Here is a 23685-nt window from a genome sequence, read left to right as displayed (position 1 = left end):
TTTCAAATTGCTAAATGTTGCATACAGATTTTATCATTACAAAAATAGCTATATTAGGTAAAATAATTTCAAAAGTGTCAAGAAACATTTAAACTACATGTAGCTAGATCTTACCATTTTTAAATGCCAAGAACTCAAATACACTATGTACGATGGAAACTATTATAGTGAGAGCCAACAAATACGGGTTAGTCTCCAAAAATGCTGTCTGAAAAAAAATAGCAATAAGGTTATACAACAAAATATATGATATATTTTATAACTTACAACAAAACATATGATATATTCTTAGTTAGATATAAATCACTGTCAATAAATCATTACCCATAATTCATGTTTCTGCATTTTTTTTCCATACATTTTCATTTTCTTCATATTAACTTAAAGGAACAAAATGAAATAATTTTATGTACAATTTCTGCATGAAACTGTAAAATAAAACTGTTGTCTCAAAATCACCCATTTGCTCTTTGATAAAACACTAATACTTCTACTATATTGTAAGGACCTACACCCCTAGTGTAGTTGCCACTCATAGTATGACAGAGGAATCTTGTCAGAAATCACTGTGTACCTTTAGAGAATCTTGGTCCTGGTCCTCCTCGCCAACACCGCCTCCCAGCATATTGGTCCACTTATTCCTCATGCCCTGAGCTGCGTACATCTGCCAGCGCCACAGACTTATTGGTGTGTAGGTTAAGGTAAAGTTTAACATCCTGTCAAATATAACACCATGTAATACTAGGAAACAACAGCTGATCTATATGTAGATACAGAGTGTTTGGCAGACTCTGGAACTCAAGTCAAAGCCACACAAAATTTTTAAGGATTAAACCCAAATATTCAAGGGTCAGCATATTTTGAGTATCACTGATCTAAATTTATAGTTTATTTAGCAACCACATGGATAAAACACATTTCATAATGAAAAGTCAAACAAGTGCATTCAGAATTTTAACCAGTCAGAACCCAAGGTCTCGGGTCAAATGAACACCCTGTATATACATTTCTAAGAACCATCTCAACATTAGCAACCAACTCAAGCAAAGCCTTTTGTCATTATCATACAAAATAACATAATTCAATGTACACTAGCTTAACATTTCCGATGTTACTAATAATGACAATATTTTAGTCTCTTAAAGTTGAAACAAGTGGAGTGTAGATTAACAACTTTATTACAGATTGAAAAAGACTTATAAATTTGGGTTTATCCCCAGCTTGTAACAATGTCCATAACATTCCTAAAATAGAAGTCAAATTGTCATTATTGTGACATTAAAACTGTCACAGACTTACTGACCCAGGGTTTGAACTTTAACAACCTGATATCTATACACCCAATGAAGTAAATAACATGCCTATGACAGAGTTTGTAATAATAAAATCAATCCTTGTTCATTTGAGCTCAATAAATGATCTAAGAGATGAAGATATAAAAATCTTACTGTATAGTATCATTGATGGGCTGATATTCACTGTTGAGGTTCCAGTAGTCATTGAAGTAGAGAACTGGTCTATACTTGGCATGTCCTGGCACAAACTCTACATCTATAATAATTATAGGTGACATATACCAATGTACATAATAACTGACACATTTTAAGAGAACAAGAACAAACTTTCACAGAAGAAATACATGTATTTACACAATAAAAACAGTTAACACCTGCATTTGGCAGAATATAATGTTCAATGTTGTTTCATGCACTGTAAATAACTTGATATTCAAACTCAATATTAAATTTATCTAGACAGACTTACACAAATAAATAAGGAGTGCTATAATGATCCCTTCAAAATAGATCAGATAGATTTAACACAGATTCATCAGTTTTCTTCATAATAAAACAGGTAAATTTTACATTATCTAACCTTGACTAAGTGCCAAAATAGCCAAACTTCAAATGTTTTGCTAACAGTCAAATGAATAAACTTACATTCATCTAAGGGAGCTGGTATATGACCTTTAACCCATGATGTATGATCATCCAAAAAATTGATGGTTAAATTTGGATGCCAGTGAGACAATATCTCAAACTCTGAAGAGTTTGGTTTCTGAAATACAAATACATGTAAAATATTGACAGGCCTAGGGTAAAAGTTAAGATGCTCTTTAATAATCAATACATATGTACCTATGAAACATTAGGATATTATTCTTTCACCAATGGAATTCCTGATGAAAAAAAATCTGGATTTTTTTTTTATTAAAGCTGGGCTCTCGATTGACATGGGTATTCAGGTTTTGACTGGTGAAAATCAAAAAATGCACACATTTGACCCATTATAAAATCAGCACAAGAGTCAATTTGCCACACAGGAATTTTAAACTATGTATATAGCAGCATTAATTATTACCCTCAATCCACTCCTAGTTACCTATCAAATGCTACATATATGTTCAAATCTGACTAATTAAAAATGTGAACAGACAGTTTAGCTTGTATAAAGTGCTTTACACATGGCATATTTATAGCCTGTGCACTGGAACACGATCTTAGTCTGGCAGATATAACGAGACATTACCTTGATTAAATCTGGATGAACTTCTGTTTCTCCTGTCAGTAAATTCTTTGTCTCCAGAAATCGCCTTTTCTTGAACTTATTCAATTCTATTACATCAATCAAATACTACAATTAATATACTGAATCTGAATATTTTCACATTTAGAAGCTCTTTTATCAGAAACTTTAATGAAAAAGTATAAAATATTATATATCTAATATAAAACTTTATTTATACTCAATGAACAAATCTATAGAATTCTACTTATATAATAATACAAACTTACTTTCCTTTAGACTTGAAAAAAAAAATTCTTTGTATGTATAAATTCCCTTAAGAGTAACTGTATACTTTGTTAAACAACAATGAGTTGAAGTAAAGTATTTGAAGAATCCCAAAGATGGTACGTCATGTACATGTATCTAGCTACTTTGTTTATAATTTTATACAGAAAAAGATGCTTCTGAGTGTTTAAAAGTCCAAAATTGAGGAATAATCCTTCCACTCATGTGAATGGAGATTTTCTATAAAAATAATGTTCACTTACGCATTGAACGGTAAACAATGTCTCGCTTGCTGTAACGCTCCTTCATTTTAGGGTCAGGTGAATTACCTTCCTTTACAACATACACATGAATGTATATTGAACCATTATTCTGTACAGCCTGAAATCATAAATTATACTTCAACTTTCCAGTTTCTCAAGCTTGGTATGAAAATTTTCCTGTTGCAATGAATCATCACTCATTATTTCCAAATTATGATTTAAAAGAATTTCACCAGCCAATACCAGCAGATTAGAAAAAATATATTTAGATGTTAATATTGGGATCAAAAAGACATAATAGATTATATAACTTTGCCATGTTCACCCTTTGCTATGCAGACAATGCTTGAATATAAACACACATCCAAGAGCCTTAACTGCAAAACTTGCAAATAAATAATTACATATCATCAATACCATATCTTTATATACAGTACACTGTATACTAATTCAAATGATTACCTTAGATGCTGGTATACTTCCAGAGAATTCATGTGTACCATCTTTGTTTGGTCCTGACTCCCAGTCACCATAAATTAATCCCTTTTTTGCCCAGAATAGTTCAGATTCATCAAAATCTTTCATTTCTTCATTCTCAGACACATACACATACATATCCTGAAATAACATAACATGATGCAGTGAATGAAAAAACACCTTAAAATACTTGTAATTGCACATGGTTTTATCTAAACCAAACACAAACAAAGCGAAAAATTTATGTATAATTTACATGGAGTCATATCAGTGTTAAGTATATCAGTGTTGAGCAGGGTTTTACATCTCTTTGATATTTTAGGGGTCCAGTGGATGCACAGCCTAGAAATGTAGGGGTCCAGGCCTATATTTTAGGGGTCCAAAATTATATTCACTGAATAAGACTATGAAGACCACTCAATTTTGCTCAAAATCATTTATTTACCCTGTAAGAAATATGCATGTATATTGTACTGTTTTCATTTATAAGTAATACATGATTTTAATATCTGTTATCACTTTTAAATAAGTTTGGTTTTTATTATAGCCCTTTACAATAATATCATGTGCTATTTCACAGGCTTAAATATAGTCTTTGAGTGGCTGGAATATCATGCTTTATTTAGTAGCATATTTTGTGATTGATAAGGTGATTACACTAACAGACTGAAAACTGTTCTGATCAGTAACTGCAAATATTTTAGCTGTGCTAGTAAACACACAAATATGTTGCGTTTTTAAAAAATATCATATGTAAACACAAGGCCTACGAAACCGCTTTTGCACCTCCTCATAAATTAAGTTTGCCGAAACCATTATATTTATTACACCAACGATAAATTTGACTTAATTTCTTTAAAACTTTAAAAATAAGTTTGCAAAAACCACAGCCTTTTTTATTATACAAAATTCATTCGCCAAACCAGTAGATTGACATTGGATACGCTAACCAATAGTAATTGCCTATTGTAAATAGTCTGTCTAAATATAGCCAAAGAAAAACCAAAAACAGCCACCTAAAATAGATTTTACAGTAAACGTCATCATTTACTGTAGCTTGCATCATCAGTTTTTGCAGCAGGCACTTGCCAATAGCATGCACAGTAGATTTCAATTATGTTAACTTCAGAAATGAACAAATGCGAGCATTTTCTGCTAACAAATTTTCTGCTCGCTGTATTAGATTTTAACTTTATTTTGCGAGCTTCGAGAAGAGATAAAATCATATCAGGTCAGAAACAAGAATATCTATTGTCTAGGATTATTTTTGTGCGTACACTTGGACGCAAGTGGATAACTTATATGCATACACGTCAAAATTTATGCGTATAGGGACGCAGAATTCTGTGTCCCGTAAAAACCTGGATAAGTAAGTCTCTGTTATTTACTGGTATTACTACAGACAGCTGCCTCATTAAGTATAGCTCCACTAAGGTCAAGCCTAAAAAGAATTAATTTGAAATGATAACGTAGATCAAGTGAAGCACCTAAAATGGAAAATTTTGCAAGGATAATAATTAATAAATAAATATTCTCAAAATTAGACCGAATATCATTAAACAAATTTTTTTTGTGGGATTCTTAGTCATATTTGAGTTTTTGACCGGGAAGGGCTTAATTAGAAGATTTAATGTTGTAAGAACTTGTTGCCCAACCCATTTGAATTTTGATATATACTCATTATATGTATAATATGTATTTAATGCAATAAAATATGTTTAAACAAAAATTTGAGTTTTTTTGAGTAACCAATCTTTGCACAATAAAAATGATATTCTGGAAAAAAAATGGGCTTACAGAAGATCTGAAAATTTGCATAAAAGTTATTGATCAAGATATAAAAATAACAAATGGTTAACAAATCCTGAAAAAATATTTCCAGTCTTATCATGCCAAATTTCTTCAGTAGTGTCTCTTTAAGTTTTGAATTAAAGAAATATTTCTTTTCTGTTCTATTCTAGCAGTCCAAGGTCTGTCTTGCAACATAATCATATGTAAAAAATGCTGGATAAAACAAAAAATCTTTTGTACCATGAATGTGCCTTTTTCAAACAAATTGGTAGTATAGATGTATGATCCCTGAGCCTGAGGTGATGTCCCCATCAGTAGTTGCAGGTGTTGCTGGTGTGCTACCACGACGGAAGAAGCTACTGATCATGTATATAATAGCCATTCTAATCACAAGACCTTTAAGTATGCCAAAAAATCCCTGCTGTGGTTGTTGCTGTTGCTGACCCTAAATAAATAAACATTACAAATTTATAAGATTTACATAATTAATTAATTATATATACAAATTTATGCAATGAATGCATAAAATATATTATAATAGTTTATACAGAATGTATTTCAGTTTCACTGTGTAGGAACTGTAAGTTTATAGATGCACTCTAGAACCAACAAGTACTAAGCCATAGCAGTAACCATAAATTTCCTTGCTTAAGAAAACAATGACTTGCCCCCGATAGGATTTGTATTTATATATTCAGTATTCTCTATAGATAAGTTAAGATAACTAGTCTTATAGGTTATCCATTCTGCTGTACAGCCTCATATTAAAATTAATGCTCTCATCACTTGAGCACTGTTGAGGATAGCCTGGGTTCCAGTCAGTTGATTTTTTATGTGGTTCTGTTCAGCAAATTAAAAGCCTGAGGAAATAAATTTTCGATTGAAGGGCCAGAAAATTACAACTAAGAAACTGAAAAAAGGATATGTTATATGAGAGGAATAAGTGATATGAAAAGCTATGACTTTAGTATCACATGCATGCATTGTTTCATATACTTTGTTATCACTTCAATATGTAAATAATAAATTAACATCATAAACAAATTATTTTCATTTTTATTTAGATAATCATAGTGTGAACCTTGATGAATATGAGCACCTGCGCATGAAAAAGATAGTGGTCAGTATGGTCTATAAGCCTTAAATTGGCTTTTGCCCAACCAGTTTGATTGATGGGTGGGGGGCTTTTGTTCTACCTGTATTTTTAAAAGGGGGGGGGGGGGGGGCTTTCGTCATATATGGCACAAAAAACACAATTCATTTTCACCCCCTCATCAAATGGGATACAGGGATACAAGGGTTACACAAGGTTACAATGGGATACAGATTAATTTTTACATTTAATTTTTCTAAAGTTACAAATTTCTGGTGAATAATTTTGTTTTATTGATTTATTTCACAAATTTATTGGTTTATACAATCTCAGAGTGAAAATTTGTCTAGAATAAAATATATAAATCTGTAATCTAGCTTGAGAAATGGTCTTGTTTATTCAAAGGGGCTTATCAGTAACAGTACATCACCTTCAAAGGGACCTTTTAACTTTAGAATTAAAGCCTAAGGCAAACTCTTGTTAATTGGTAAACAACTTTAATATTGTACTAATAAAATTTAAGTTTTAATTTAATTTAAGAATTAAAGCCTAAGGCAAACTCTTTATTTAATTACTGGTAGAAAAAACAACTTTTTTATATCTGATGGTCATAAATCATATATCACAATTTCATAAAGCATTTCTTTAAAAGAAATATCTTTTTGACTACAAATGTCAATTTATTTAAAGGATAAACTTATGAATGTATCCATATTCAAATAAAATAAAGGTCATATTGTATAATAAAACCATAATTACTCTCACAAAATTTATTCAGATAAAATCAATTTAAAGATCATTATCAGTACATCACCTCCAAAGGGACTTTTGCCTTTAGAATTAAAGCCTAAGGCAAACTCTTGTTTATTGGTAAACAACTTTAATATTGTACTAATAAAATTTAAGTTTTAATTTAATTTAAGAATTAAAGCCTAAGGCAAACTCTTTATTTAATTACTGGTAGAAAAAACAACTTTTTTATATCTGATGGTCATAAATCATATATCACAATTTCATAAAGCATTTCTTTAAAAGAAATATCTTTTTGACTACAAATGTCAATTTATTTAAAGGATTAACTTATGAATGTATCCATATTCAAATAAAATAAAGGTCATATTGTATAATAAAACCATAATTACTCTCACAAAATTTATTCAGATAAAATCAATTTAAAGATCATTATCAGTACATCACCTTCAAAGGGACTTTTGCCTTTAGAATTAAAGCCTAAGGCAAACTCTTGTTTATTGGTAAACAACTTTAATATTGTACTAATAAAATTTAAGTTTTAATTTAATTTAAGAATTAAAGCCTAAGGCAAACTCTTTATTTAATTACTGGTAGAAAAAACAACTTTTTTATATCTGATGGTCATAAATCATATATCACAATTTCATAAAGCATTTCTTTAAAAGAAATATCTTTTTGACTACAAATGTCAATTTATTTAAAGGATTAACTTATGAATGTATCCATATTCAAATAAAATAAAGGTCATATTGTATAATAAAACCATAATTACTCTCACAAAATTTATTCAGATAAAATCAATTTAAAGATCATTATCAGTACATCACCTTCAAAGGGACCTTTGCCTTTAGAATTAAAGCCTAAGGCAAACTCTTGTTTATTGGTAAACAACTTTAACATTCCTGATGGTCATAAATCATAGATAAAGGCATTTTTTGGAGGAAATTTCTTTTGGTCTACAAATGGAATTTCTGTGTCATTTTATTTAAAAGATTAACTTATGAATTTATTTATAGTCATAAAAATAAAGGCCATATCTTACTTAAGGAGTTATGAAACCATAATAAGTCACACATGATTTATCAGATAAAAATTAAATTTATTGATCATTATCAATTAGATGTTATCAATTAGTCACCTTCAAAGGGACTTTTTTACTTTAAAATTAAAGCCTAAGGCAAACTCTTTATTTAATTATTGGTAGAAAAAAAATATTTCATTTCTGATGGTCATAAATCATATATCACAATTTCATAAAGCATTTCTTTAAAAGAAATATCTTTTTGACTACAAATGTAAATTTATTTAAAGGATTAACTTATGAATATAATTATCCAGTCACAAGAATATATGTCATATTGTACTTTGGGAATGATAAACCCTAATTATGTCATACACATAATTTATCAAATAAAAATTAAATTAATAGATCATTATCAATTAGTCACCTTCAAAGGGACTTATTACTTTAGAATTAAAGCCTAAGGCAAACTCTTTATTTAATTATTGGTAGAAAAACAACTATTTCATTTCTGATGGTCATAAATCATATATCACAATTTCATAAAGCATTTCTTTAAAAGAAATCTCTTTTTGACTACAAATGTCAATTTATTTAAAGGATTAACTTATGAATGTATCCATATTCAAATAAAATAAAGGTCATATTGTATAATAAAACCATAATTACTCTCACACAATTTATTCAGATAAAATCAATTTAAAGATCATTATCAGTACATCACCTTCAAAGGGACTTTTGCCTTTAGAATTAAAGCCTAAGGCAAACTCTTGTTTATTGGTAAACAACTTTAACATTCCTGATGGTCATAAATCATAGATAAAGGCATTTTTTGGAGGAAATTTCTTTTGGTCTACAAATGGAATTTCTGTGTCATTTTATTTAAAAGATTAACTTATGAATTTATTTATAGTCATAAAAATAAAGGCCATATCTTACTTAAGGAGTTATGAAACCATAATAAGTCACACATGATTTATCAGATAAAAATTAAATTTATTGATCATTATCAATTAGATGTTATCAATTAGTCACCTTCAGAGGGACTTTTTTACTTTAAAATTAAAGCCTTAGGCAAACTCTTTATTTAATTATTGGTAGAAAAACAACTATTTCATTTCTGATGGTCATAAATCATATATCACAATTTCATAAAGCATTTCTTTAAAAGAAATATCTTTTTGTCTACAAATGTAAATTTATTTAAAGGATTAACTTATGAATATAATTATCCAGTCACAAGAATATATGTCATATTGTACTTTGGGAATGATAAACCCTAATTATGTCATACACATAATTTATCAAATAAAAATTAAATTAATAGATCATTATCAATTTAAGTCACCTTCAAAGGGCCTTATAATGCGTGTGATTATTTGTCAAGCTTTTTTGGAAACAAAAATGTATAAATTATTTAAAAAAATTCGCAGAATTTTTGAGAATTCAATGAAGTGGACATCAGGATCACAACATTCATCATTCCATCTTCAAAGGTAAGTACTTTTATTTTATTTACTTTCCATAATAATACTACATTGGACCTATTTTATTTTGCTTTTTCTTTAATACATCACCATTTCCTACTTAATTTTATTTTCTGCTTGAATCAATTTTAAGAACTTTAAGAAGTTTGTATTTTTATTTTTGAATTCTATCCTCATATAATTTCATCAACCAAATTTCAAAACAGATGCTTAAGTTTAGTTTCAGTCTACAACAAAATGCTGATGCTACTTGCCATACAGGTTATTCCTTAAATTATGGCTAGTAATTTGCCCTTAATAAGACAGAACATTATATTCAAATAAGATTTTATGAGGCTTTCTTGTGGGATTTCTTGCAGGGCATGAAAAAAGGCAGTAATGCTCTGTTTGAAAATCAATAAAGAAATGTCTTAATGTTATGTTTTCTTAATGTATAAATTTTGAGGAATTACTGATTAATCTACATCATAATTATCACTATAAGAGCATATAATATATAATGTTCTGATCTGTTCTGTTCAGACATGAACCAATTATATATATTAAAAAAAAAACAAATAACCAAACAAAAAACAATGACCTATATTAAATATAATATAAATACTCATTGTATGAATTAAATAAAAAGACTGTAGAGAATAGGATTTCTTAACATAATCATATTTTCTGACTCATTGTTTTTTATTTTAATGTTTTTCGCCTTATAAAAATGCATTTAAAGGTATGGAACATACATATAATTTAAGATATTTTCATTTTATGTAAAGTATTACATTTATTAATTTAAAATGATTAAAAAATACCCAAAGAAAAAATTTATTTACTAAATTTTTTTCAGTTTCACCCTTTCTGAGTTTTGTTCAATTTTTTAATTGATTAAAATTATATATTTTAAACAAAAAAAATTTTATTTTTAATTTTTTGCAATTTGACACATAAGTAAATTTTTGAGTTACATAAACTTCTTAAATTATGTCCTTTAAACATTTTTAATTGATAATAAGGAGGGGCACAGCCACAAACATCACCTCAAAGGCATAATCAAAGGGCCCATTAACTTGAATGGTAGCCGATATGGATTACTTGTTTATAGATAAGAATTTGTTAGGTCTGTGGTAAGCCAAATATACCCAATCCATTAAACTGGAGGCGGGTCTTTGATGGGCGGGTTCTTACCTTTTTCAACCAATCTAACAGCTAATATAAGTAAGATAAAATTTGTGATAACCCAAAGGTATTTAAAAGGGTTAAATCAAGGATTTTCCTTTTTACTCAGTAATTCAACTGATTCTGTTAAAGTAGTGATGTCCTGATTAATGCACTTAAAAATTTAACAAGTTGCTTAGATTTTATTGTTGCACTACATAGACCTCGGTTCTTTTGTTTCTGACAGCATTTTGATTGAGTGTTATCTAGAGTGGGCTTCTGTTTTGAAAACTTCACTGGACTTGGACTTTGGAATTTTGTTCTGTAATGGGTAAGCATTTCTGCCGCCCCCATTTTTTTTCAATTTAAGTTATATTGACAGGAATATTCTGAAGTAGTATTATTATGAGTACAAATTTTTTTTGTTAATGTTGGCAGATAAAAGCTAACATGCTTTCTCTATGACATTGTTTTTTGGATTATTTTTTATAAGTGTTTCAGATCATTAGGAAACCACTGTATATAATCCCTTATGGATTTATTCAAAAGGAAGTGGCTAGCCGTACGGGCCCGTTACGGCTAGCCAAAAAGTTCTAGCCGTACGTGAGTCATGTACGACTAGCCTGGACACACTGTATTGGCTAGCCGTACGGCACTTTTCAAAATTATATGGAAGTCGAAAATGCATATGTTATTTCGTGTCATTAAACTACGATTTTAATCAAATCTCTGCATTTGTCCTAGTGTGTTCACTTTAATAAAGATGCTCTGCAAAAATTCACAAAAATGAATACGAGTAAGCGTTGTATAATCACACTTAATAAAATTAAGTGTCAAAGTTGCATGTTATAACGTCCTTAATTTTCATGCTTATGATTTGTATGAAAGATGAATTGTTAAATCTGTTAAGCACATGGATCCAATAAATAATGATCGGAGTGGAATAAATAAATATATAAAAAGAATATTAGAAAAAACGGTGAAAAAGAAAAATAATGTAATAATGCAAACTTTCCTTAATGATGGACGATGGACAAACTTCTATACCGATGGCAACTGACGCAATTATCAGAGCCCAACAATTATTTTAGGTGTTTTCTTTTCAATTTAAAAATTAAACTTAATTGAAACAAAAAAGGATTATCATCAAAATTTTGTCAACTATTTCAATTGATGTTATTTAACTGCAACCAAAGGCTATTTTTTCTCGACATCTTTAGATGACAAAACACATTCTTTACTGTAGCGATCGCGTCGGTTAATCTCTAAAAAGTAAACATTCTTGACTAAAATTCTCGCTTTAAGTCAAAATTAACATATGCATATCGCCTTCCATATATTTTTGAAAAGTGCCGTACGGCTAGCCAATACAGTGTGTCCTGGCTAGTCGTACGTGCCTCACATACGGCTAGAACTTTTGGCTAACCGTACGGGCCAAATTGAAAACGAATTTCACTTTTTGTTTACATGCCCACAATATGCTGACCTTTGCAAAAAATATCTCAGACGCTACTATTATACATGGCCTACATTGCAGAAATTTACTTAATTATTATTGTCTAAAATAATTGTATAATTCTAAATATTTATATTATGCAAATTTGATTAGAAAATAGTTTTACAGAACACGTCACAAGTATGAATTCATATGTTTTACATTGCATTTTTGTGCTCCTTAAAAAATCCATGTCTTCCGCCTATAGTTATGCTGTATGTGCTATAAACATATATTGTATGTTTAACCCAATAAAATTATTTGAGTGGAGTTGAGTTGAATTATTATAGAAACAGCAAAAGCTGTCCATATGGCAATTATGCTGAAAATAATAGGGATGGCAATTATGCCGTCCCTATGGCAGTGAAAGGGTTAACCTCATGTAATATACTATGAAATACCTGAGTAAAGTTAGCTGTCTGTCTATCTGTCTGTTGCTTTATAATCTTTAAGTTAAAGTGAATAAGTATTTAGACACATTATCAACTTTATAAAGAAGTAACAATAATTGTTTCTGAGATATAATCACAGTGCCTTTAAGCATTAAATTTTTCTAATCTTTCATCTATTAACTCTTCATTTACAAACTATCAGAAGTTAAAGGTGTATATAATGTAGATGTATAATTATAGAGTGAGTTTTTCTACAAAAGTGTCTTCTTACAGACTATTAAAAAATTTTGCTTGTATAAATAAAATGTTCTCAAGACAATTTTTTATATTTTTTATGTTGTTGTATAAAAAGAAATGATTTTATTGCATTTACAGATTTTGATATTTTTACAGGCATTAATTTTGTTTTTATACATATGCAATCAATTTGTTACATTATTAGATTTGAAAGGACAAACAAATATCTCTGTGAAAAAAAAATCACACACTAATTGCTACAAATATTTTTCAATATTTTCCAACTGACAAATGCTTCATTTTTATAGTTGAGAATTAGCAGTTTTCCTCAGAAGCCCAAACTGGATATACATGTCCACTAATACATGCCCCAATTGTCATAGTATTGCAAGTAATGCATTAAGTCCTCCTACCAAACAGAAAAATCAGGCAGGCATTCTTTAGGGTCATTTAACCCCATTTCTTCCTTGGAGCAAATTTTGTTGAAAAAAATTGCTGTTGAAAAGTCTCTCAACGTTACAAACTCAAATTGCTATAAAAACTATAAGAACTGTTTTCAAACTATTATTCAATACTATTTCAAACCCTTGGCACAATTGTTGGACTGGAACATTGTCTTGCACTACATGTCAGTCAGACTTAAATTTCCTGTTTACCATTCAACAAGGGACATCTTAAAATTGCCAAAAAATCACTTTTTTTATCAAAAAATTGATTGGGGGGGGGGGGTTAAAAAGGTGTTTTAAAGGCTTATTTAAATTGCGTAATGGGTTAATTGCCATTTGAAAGAATTAAAGACATAAAAAAACTTAAAATTAAATAACCTTTTTGGTTCTTACATTTGTCGTATCATAGTAATTTGTTTCCACAACTAAAACCAGTAAAGAAACACCCATTACTGTTGCAAAATATCTATAGACATTTCCCTGGTGTTATTTAAAATATAACATTTTTTAAGTCAGAAGTCTTAAACTAAAAGGATGTTAACCCTTTTGCAATGAAGGATGCTTAGACTTAATAGAACATTGACAATACATATGCCAAGTGTAACAACAATTTTAACTTGAGCTTAAAGAAGTATATTATATTTATTATATATACTTATAAATGAAATATTGAGAAATATTGATTAAATAAAATGAGTATTTTCATTTTCCGTATTTTCACTGTAAAATTTATTTTTCACTGCGGTGAAACATATTTTCCGTATTTTTCACTGGTGTCTTGCCGGACTACTTTCTTTTAATTTCTGCCAGTACACAAAATTTAAGGGAAAGTCCTTCAAATTTTTATCGCAAAAAAGAGGAAAATGTATATAATAAAACAGAAAATTCAAGTTTTTTCTATAAATACATGATTTATTTTCATCTTGTGCATGAAAATTACCATATTTCACTCGTGGCTACCACCACTCATGAAATATTTATTTTCATACCACTTGATGAAAATAAAATCATGTATTTATAGAAAAAACTTGAATATCCTCTATAATTATAGTCACAAAGAAAAAAGTGAAAAAATAATAATTCTCAAATACAGCATTTAGTGTAACAAAGAAGTTATTGGGAAAAAAATCATAAATTTATAGTTAAATATGAATATAATCATGGAAACCAAAGACCAAAGAATTTATTATGAATGCATATATTTCATTTTTGAAGTAATTAACCCTTTCCCCCATGAGCATATCGTGAAAAATGGCCATTTTAACTGAAAAGCCTCCTCTTACAAGTTCAAACTGCTATGAAACTATGAGAAATGCTTCAATACTAATCAAACTTGGCAACAAATGTTGACTGGACCATTGCCTTTGTAACGACATGCTCAGTCTGAAATTTCCTGTTACCATGGCAACGAGGGGACCTCTCAAAAATTGCCAAAAATCACTATTTTGCCTCGATTTTTTCCATCAAACTTTATTTCAAAGTGCTGCAACGTCTCAATGGATTGAGATAGAGTCAAAGGCTTTTCAGCGTTGGTTACACGTTACTTTATGATCAACCTGGGGTCATTTTAAGCCTCTCACAAGTCCAAAATTTTCTTGGCGATGAGGGGGACTTCGCCCCCCCTTCAAACCCCCCAAACAGAAGGGGGCACATCCCCCTTCTGGCAACCCCCTGATGTATTATTTGGATGGGGGCGGCGCCGAAAAAAATGGTCACTTTTTTTAACAACATTTCTCGAACGAAAAACAGTGTTTGGGGTCTAAAATAGGACATTTTTTCACTGTTTAGGCCTCAAGAAGGGGGGGGGGGGGGCAAAAAGCCGTCGAAACACGCTTATATAAGGGAAAAGGTTAATTAAATCAATGGATATAATATAAAATATGATAAGGGTTCAAAGAGGTTTCTAGGAGGAGATAATTCTGGAAATATGGATGCTAGATTTACAAACCTTTTCATATGATGTAAGAGTTTGATTTAGTAAATCCTATAAGGAATGAAGAGGTCTTAGTAAAAAATACTTTCTAGATAAAGTGAGTCATAATTCTGGAAATAAAGTCAAGCTTGAGAATTGAGTTAAACCTTCTCTGACACAAATGATTAAGTGGTTATATTTATAAGAAACATATATACTGAACAAAAAAAAAGAACTTTCTCTTGTGCAGTTAAAGTGGAAATATGGACTATATTAGTATTATCTGAAAAAAAATGAAAATGTCAAATAAGCTACATTTATTCGGGTGAACAATTATGTGTCCAAAATTTTGAAAATGAATCTTAAAGCTACATCTTATAAATATATTTGCTGTTGTTTATAAAACTAGAAATGTATCATCATTGCCACGGATGCCCAAAATTTCAGATGGTGCATTAATTATTTTTTTCATTTTTCAGTTCAAAGCCCTTAAAACTTTTAAAATTGTTAACACAAACCATTCATACAATGTTCAAGGCACTGAAATTATTCAGTCTTAACCTTTTAAAAATAGCATTATTGCATATTTGTAAGCCAAAATAATGGCTAAAAGTATAATGAGTGCTGAAACTGAAAGTTTTCAAAATTTTCCTACATTCAGGAAAGATAAGTTTGTCTAAAATCATTGAACCACGACCAAATTCAAACTTAAAACTGCTTATTCCTAAGATTGAAAGGGACATAACTCTGCCAAAAAATCATCAAACATGACCAAATTCCAACTTGACCTGCCCATTCCTTTGACATATCCATATGTCAAATTTAAGTTGAATATGTAACACTGTTGGGTAGATAATGAACAGAAACTGTAAATTCATATTATTTTCAAAGTGAAAGGGGCATTTACTCTGCCAAAAATCATTGAACCATGACCAAATTCGAACTTGACCTGCGCATTCCTATGACACATCCAAATGTAAAGATTTGAGTTGAATGTGTTGTACCATTGGGGAGATAATAAATGGAAACTGAAAATTTCATATCACTTTCAAAGTGTAAGGGGCATAACTCTGCCAAAAATCATTGAACCATGACCAAATTTGAACTTGACCTGCGCATTCCTATGACACATCCATATGTTCAAGTTTGCGTTGAATGTGTTGTACCTTTGGGGAGATAATGAACGGAAACTGAAAATTTCATATTATTTTCAAAGTAAAAGGGGCATAACTCTGCCAAATAATCACTGACCAATTCGAATTTGACCTGTATTTTTCTCATGACATATCCATATCAAGTTTGAGTTGAATGTGTTGTACCGTTGGGGAGATAATGAACGGAAACTAAAAAAATTCATATTATTTTCAAAGTAAAAGGGGCATAAGTCTCCCAAAATCAAAATCGAACCATGACCCAAATTTGAACTTGACCTGTTACCTTCTCATAACATATCCATATGTCAAGTTTGAGTTGAATGTGTTGTACGTTTGGGAGATAATGAATGATTATTTTCAAAGTAAAAGGGGCATAACTCTCCAAAAATCATTCGAACCATGACCAAAATTTCGAACTTGACCTGTATTTTCTCATGACATATTCCATATGTCAAGTTGAGTTGAATCTGTTGTACCGTTGGGGAAAATAATGAAACGGAAACTGAAATTTCATATTATTTTCAAAGTAAAGGTGGCCCATAACTCTGCCAAAATCATCGAACCATGACCAAATTTCAACTTGACCTGTATTTTCTCATAACATATCCAAATATGTCCAAATTTGAGTTGAATGTGTGCAACCATTCTTAAAGATTAATGAACGGAAAACTGATGATGACGGAATGACCAGAAGAACGGAACAGGGTAACACTATATGCCCCCGGCCATTAAAACATGGCGGGGCATAAAAAAAGTCACAGTAACTCTATTATTAAAGGCCCACATTTATGCCTTAGAAATCCATAAAAAGTTTATATAATTGCATAATGTTTTAGTAAAAATCAATACTTTTTGATTAGTAATAATGTGCACTCCTTTCAAAACACTTTAGAAAAAACATTGACCAAAAATATGATTTTAACAGCTTACACCCTAAAAAAATATTAAAAATCTCTCTCTGTATATTGAAATTGAGATTTTTTAAAACAATTTTATGAAATTCTTGGGAAAAAAATTTTCTCATTATCTCAGTACCTAAATATACCAGCCCCCCTATTTTTTTTTTTTTTTTTTTTTTTTTTTTTTTCTTGTTACTTACAATGGATGGAAAATGGTCCAGTCAGTTTCAAAAACCTTTCAAAATCTGTTTTGGTACCAAAATAGTATTTACTTCCATTTCTTTCAATATAAAATGGTAATATGTTACCTGCAAAAAAATGTTTTTTGTGTTTTGCAGCCTGGGACTAAGACCCCAACCAGAGACCCCTCACCAATACACCAAAAACAAAGAAGCCTGTCCTGTAGGACAGCATAATGCTCGCACTATTTCTAAGTGCTTGATTAGTTAAAATAGCCTTGATATTTTAAATTTTTTTTAAGTTCACCCAAAAGGGCTAATTTTTTTTTTTATAAATTCATGTTATAGGCCTTTAGAGAGGGTCTAATTATACAGAGTTGACTTGAACTATTAGGGAAGGTAATGTCACAAGGGTTTTTTATTGAGTATAATAAATTACTAAAATTAACCTATGAATACATAAATTTGACAAGAAAAGGTTACAAAGGCTTGTTTATTAAAGATGTTTTAAATTACAAGTAAATCACTGCCTTATTATTATGAATGCCATTAAATGATTGTTTCCCAAAAAAGCACAAACCCTTCAGTATTATTGAGATAAACAGCTTTACAAGCAAAACTTTACCATGGGAATTTTCCTAAGTTGAAGAGGGAAAAAATCAGGCGATAGGAATTCGCAAAATTATGGCCCTAAAAATAAAAACTCTAAGAAAAATAAATTAGACAACAATATAAAATAATATAATAAAATAAATAATTAAAACTGAAACTATAAATAATAATTATAATTAAAATGTTATAATATTAATAACAAGTGACCTAGAAATTAATTACTAAAACAAAAAATTAATAAAATATATATAAAATAATAGATTAGAAGAAAAAAAAAAATCCAAAAAAATAAAAAAATACTAAGATGAACATATAAAAAATAATACTAAACAAGAAAAAAAAATAAAACAAATGCATTTGAAGTTTAAATATATTAATCTTAAATAGTTATTGAGATATGTAAAACTTGCATGTAAACATTAACCAAGAGACGTAAGTTAGAAAAGGGGATATTGAAATCAGCCTTAACATGCCCAAGATAGAGTTATGGAACTTGGTCAGTGACATTACAAGTTTATGACCCTCCAACGTTATGACCCTAAGTGCATGTGTAAAGTTTCAAGTAAATATCTTTTGAAGACCGTTAAACCTTTTAACCAAAATTTCTAAGTTTTTCAAAGGGGCAAATAATTCTGCAAATATTGCAGACAGAGTTATGCAATTTTGCAAACTGATGTACATTGTTACTAATAAATAAGTATTTTAAATTTCAATTTGAATATCTCAAGCAATAATTGAGATATTTGACTTTACAAAAAAAACTTTAACCAAAATTTTCTAAGTTCCAAAGGGGCATTAATTCTGTTCAATATTGTAGGCAGAGTTATTTCCAACTTGTCAATCTGATGTACATTGTTTACTATAAAATAAGTATTGTAAGTTTCAATTGAAAATCTCGAGTAATAATTGAGATATTTGACTTTACAAAAAACTTTAACCAACGCAGACGCCGACGCGGACGCTGACGCCGACGCCGACGCCGACGCCGGGGCGACTACATTAGCTCTCATATTCTTCGAATAGTCGAGCTAAAAACCCAGAATCCATGGAATACCATATTATGCAGGTCTACAGCTTAAACATTTTCTCTCATCTATGCATTGACATAACCCTAACTATATTGAAATTTGTTTCTTTTCATTGGAAGACTTAAGTGACAAATTGAATTGTCTTGGAGATAATTATGTATCCCCAGTGATTTTTCTACTTATATAACACACTCTGAAAAAAAGGCCTCTTCCCAATTGAACTTTTCTTTAAACTCATGCAGTTTTCCCAAAAATATGAACTTAAACCAGCTTTTTACTTCCCAAATCAGCAATTTTAGATATCATTTTTCCCAAAATCAAGAGGCTAACGCCTCTTCCCAATTATGTGAGAAAAATAACTGATCCCCACTTGCCTCAAAATGGACATTAACAGTAACAGGGTGGGAATGTGCAGCCTGACTGGAACTCAAACCTGGCATGCATTGAATACCATCCATGCCGCAGCTCTACCAACTGAGATATAATGTTTCTCAATTACATCTTTTCCCCTTTTTATTGAAGAGTTTATAATTACTGTGACATACCTACCATATTGAAATTTTTGTACAATTTATTTCATGCATTACAGAGAATACTTCTTATACTCATAAGCTATACCGTGAATTTCCTAAGAAACGCACCTCCCCTAACAAAAGCCCCCCCCCCCCCCCCCTCAGGCTTTTTGATAAGGAAAAAAAATCTGCTCTTTCATAATCCAGAATTTTATTCAAATCCTTTCAGAATCCATTAATTTCATAGTATTAACACAAAATGTATAAAATGAACTATAAAAAAATTTAACACATTTTTAATGTTATAACCGTCACTTGTTAACACTAAATATATTTTCAATGATTTTTGGATTTAGGAAAAAAATATGTTGTTAATAATAGCAATCCTTTTGGATATGTTTAGCTCCCAGGGGCGTTTAATTGGAGTTTTACGGTACATGTATATCACATTTTGAACCAAATATCATAGCGGTAAGAAAATTGTGCCATTTGACGGGATCCTCTGAATATTATACACATTGGTCTTTTATGGCACAGAAATCATTGAAACATTCATTGATACTGACCCATTATTCAAAGTAAATCAAACCATAAGAATCCCTTGAAAACTGATTATCAACCAATAATTTCTAACTGACCTTATCAAAATTGAGCACAGAACAGGCGTTAATTCGTTTGGGTCTCAGAATGTCAGGAAATTGGAGGAACCAATTTGTTTGTATAAGGTCACCAGTGTTTCCAGTGTATAACTATAGTAAATTGTCTATAAGACTTATTGTAACACTGATATTCAATTCAATGTTTATTTGAACTTAAAAAAAAATGAGTTTGGATTTGAACTCCAGATTTCTTGCTTCTAAAGCGAGCTTGTATACCACTCGACCAATGGAGAGTTACAAGATAACACAGCCTGAAGATCCCATATTATTTCTGAATTAGAGCTTGTGTAACACTTATCCAATTTTGATATATTTTGTTTACAGTAAACCTGTTGTTAAACACTGAAGTAAATAATCATGTAGCTGAATATTAGCATGTATATATATAAGTATAACGCAACATTAGAACTCTCCAACCAATCTGGAACTATATTTTTGTTACAACAAGAGGGCCATGATGAATCCAGACCTGTTTATGAACACTTCAGGACAAGTGGTTAGTGCATAATTTTCATTTACTACCATGTAGCAAAAAATTAAGACTAGAGCTATCACAGAAGGTGGTTTAAATTACCCCATTCATACAAGATTGTTCTATACTATTTTGATTATCTCATTGTCATTGAAAATATAATATACATAATATATATATTATCTCTGTCAAACAGGAATTTTGGAAGAATTTTTTTCAAAGTAAAATGGTATTTTTTTATGTCATTTTATCACTTTATACACTTTAAATTAGTTTGAATAAGATAATCACAGGCAACACCTATTAATTACCAGTCTAAGACAAATCATACAAAATTAAAGGGGCTCGACAGGTTTTTTGACATTGGAAATAATTTTTGCGAGAATATAAATGCTCAGTTTGATGTAGATCTAGTATAGATCAGTAATTTGTGTGCATAATTATAGATCAGTTTTTCAGAACAATTGTTAGAACGCCTTTTCACTCAAAATACCATAAAATACACTTTTCAATTCTTTTCAGAGTATATTTCTTAATTAATGTTTTGCATGTCTTCCAGTTTTAAGTGCCCCAGCTGATCTGTGTAAAAATATAATGTATAGGCTTTTGAAACCTTATACGAGTTCCTTTAACATGGGGATAAATTCATTCTAGAAATACTTTTATTTTCATTTCTAATTAGCTTCTTAATTTTAGTGTCCAACTTTGGTCTCCAAAGGTTACGCAGTTGCCCATATACCTTACCATACTTTGTTTCCTATGCATTTTCTCATTTTTTTTGTAAATTGTTTATTGTGAAAGTGTCTTTTGTAGGGAAGACAAAATACTACTTTGTTTACATTTTTCCTCTTATATCACCAATAATTTCACATTCAGCTTTACATTCCTTATGTGATAAGCATCTAACATGCTCTAAATAAATCATCATCTTTATGTTTTAAAACTACTGAGTGCAGCCCTTTCAAGAGAAGGAAATATTCATTCATTTTTAAGACATAATGTGCCTTTAAAATTGTCAATGTCCATAACTATGAAATAAGAATTTTAATCTTTGAAGAAATTGTGTTTTCTAGGAATACTCTTTATTACAATATTCTCCCTCCGATGAGTATGGCACTTTACTTTATATTTAAGTTACGTTCAACTCAAAAATTATCATGATAATATGAAAAGGTTTATAACTAATTGATGGTTACAATCAGTATTTTCAGAATGTTAATGACTTTCAGTAGGGATTTTACAAATATGATAGACTTATAATATATGGCAAATATATAAATTGTGATGATCCAGAAAATATTGAAGTATTATTATTATCTAGATGAAACTAATGAAATATGGATAGATAGCAGTATATAGATAATGCACTAAATTTTAAGCTTTTTAAAAATTCTAATGGTTCAAAATTGTAGCACCAAAATTAAGGGAATTTCTTCGAACTTAAATTAATCTCTTAAAAAGATATGGTTAATATTTTATATTACTTTCTTATTCTAAAGAGGCATGTTCAAGTTTCTGTTTCATATTATCTAAATTAAAGACCTTGGAATATTTTAATAACATTTTTGGATATTCATTCTAGATTATGAAAGAAAAGTGGATCTTTTCTTTTACAGAAATTAATTAATGTAACAGATAAACTAAGAAATCAAAAATATATTTATGTTGTGCACAAAAGTCTTGGCCCTTTAAGGCCTGACTCACATGCTTGACTTGTGGGGTTCTCACCAGTATAAAAGCATTGTATTATTGCTTGCAATACTATAAGAATAGCTTGTTGACCTGTTCATTGTATTGCTTTCATGATATGGAAACACAAACATTTTTAGTTTAAAATTTCTCCAATTTCTAATTAGTGATGCATGCTATTCAACACAAAAGAATATTAAATAAGACAAATTAAATTTTCCCAGATTCAGAAATATTATTCAACCACTTACTGCTTTTTACCTCTAAAGAAAATATACAAATTCATTTCATAAACAGGTATTTGGGTATTTCAACTGATCATCAGATGGATATCATTATTATACACTTAAATTTAACAATTTTGAATGAAATAAGAAAGATTTGACAACATTTCAAAGGCTTGGACAATTTGTTCTTCTATAAACATTGTCTGCATTAATTTATTTTTTATTCAAATTATTTTTTTAGAATAGAATAGATTCTGATATTTGATATAAGTTCCAATGATTCATATGGTTGAATCTTCATTTATTTTTAGTTTTTGTCCTGGAAATTACACTCAGACCAAATATTAGTTAGAAGATACAGGTTAATTTGTTTTTCCTTATAACACATCATGTTTCCTTATATTTTCAGCTAAGTGAGAATGAACATAACTATGTTTGGCTGCAAGATTGGGCAGGGGCACCTGGACCAATGTTCTACCGCCATCCAGCCGAGCCCTACAGTTTGCTCCCATTAAAGATATTTCTGGAAGATGCCCATCAAGTACTTGGTGAAAATTATGGACCCCTTCTTCTTAGCCTTGGTGCCATGGTGTCAATGTTGAACTTTGGCGGGATTCACAAAGAGATTGGCCATTTCAATTTGCCAGTGTTGTATGGGCCACCCATGTCTGGAAAGACATTAACAGCATCATGTGTTGCCTTGATAACGGGCATGTCGAAGAACCAGATCAGTTCAAGGTAAAGAACTTATGTAATAAGATTACTTTTATGTTTAAGTTGACGTTACTAAATGTAAATTGATTAATGATGATTAAATGATAAATTGGAATAATTCTATTTCAATTAAGAAAAAAAACTTATTTCATGATAGTGTTGATAGTGTGGAATTTAGTAAAAACAAAATTTAGTAAAACAGAGATAAACAAGGCACGGCTATGTAAGAAAAAA

The 23685-nt window shown here is 29.9% G+C and overlaps 1 protein-coding gene and 1 pseudogene across 1 annotated transcript; one reads left to right on the top strand and one right to left on the bottom strand.

Moving 5' to 3' along the window:
• Nucleotides 1–114: 114 nt before the first annotated feature.
• LOC132745187 (putative lipid scramblase CLPTM1) lies at nucleotides 115–8070 on the bottom strand (annotated as a pseudogene).
• Nucleotides 8071–20806: 12736 nt separating this feature from the next.
• Nucleotides 20807–23475, top strand: LOC132745186 (uncharacterized; the record flags this gene model as incomplete). The annotated part of the gene is made up of 2 exons (XM_060734022.1): nucleotides 20807–20845; nucleotides 23147–23475. Coding segments are annotated over exons 1-2 (368 nt in total), but the record flags the coding sequence as incomplete, so codon positions are not given.
• Nucleotides 23476–23685: the final 210 nt, after the last annotated feature.

Source organism: Ruditapes philippinarum, unplaced genomic scaffold, assembly GCF_026571515.1.
Source record: "Ruditapes philippinarum isolate M1 unplaced genomic scaffold, ASM2657151v2 ctg14553_1_1_1_1, whole genome shotgun sequence".
NCBI classification, from domain to species: Eukaryota; Metazoa; Mollusca; class Bivalvia; order Venerida; family Veneridae; genus Ruditapes; species Ruditapes philippinarum.
The sequence above is the reverse complement of the archived record's forward strand: the minus strand, read 5'-3'. Positions and strand labels throughout refer to the sequence as shown.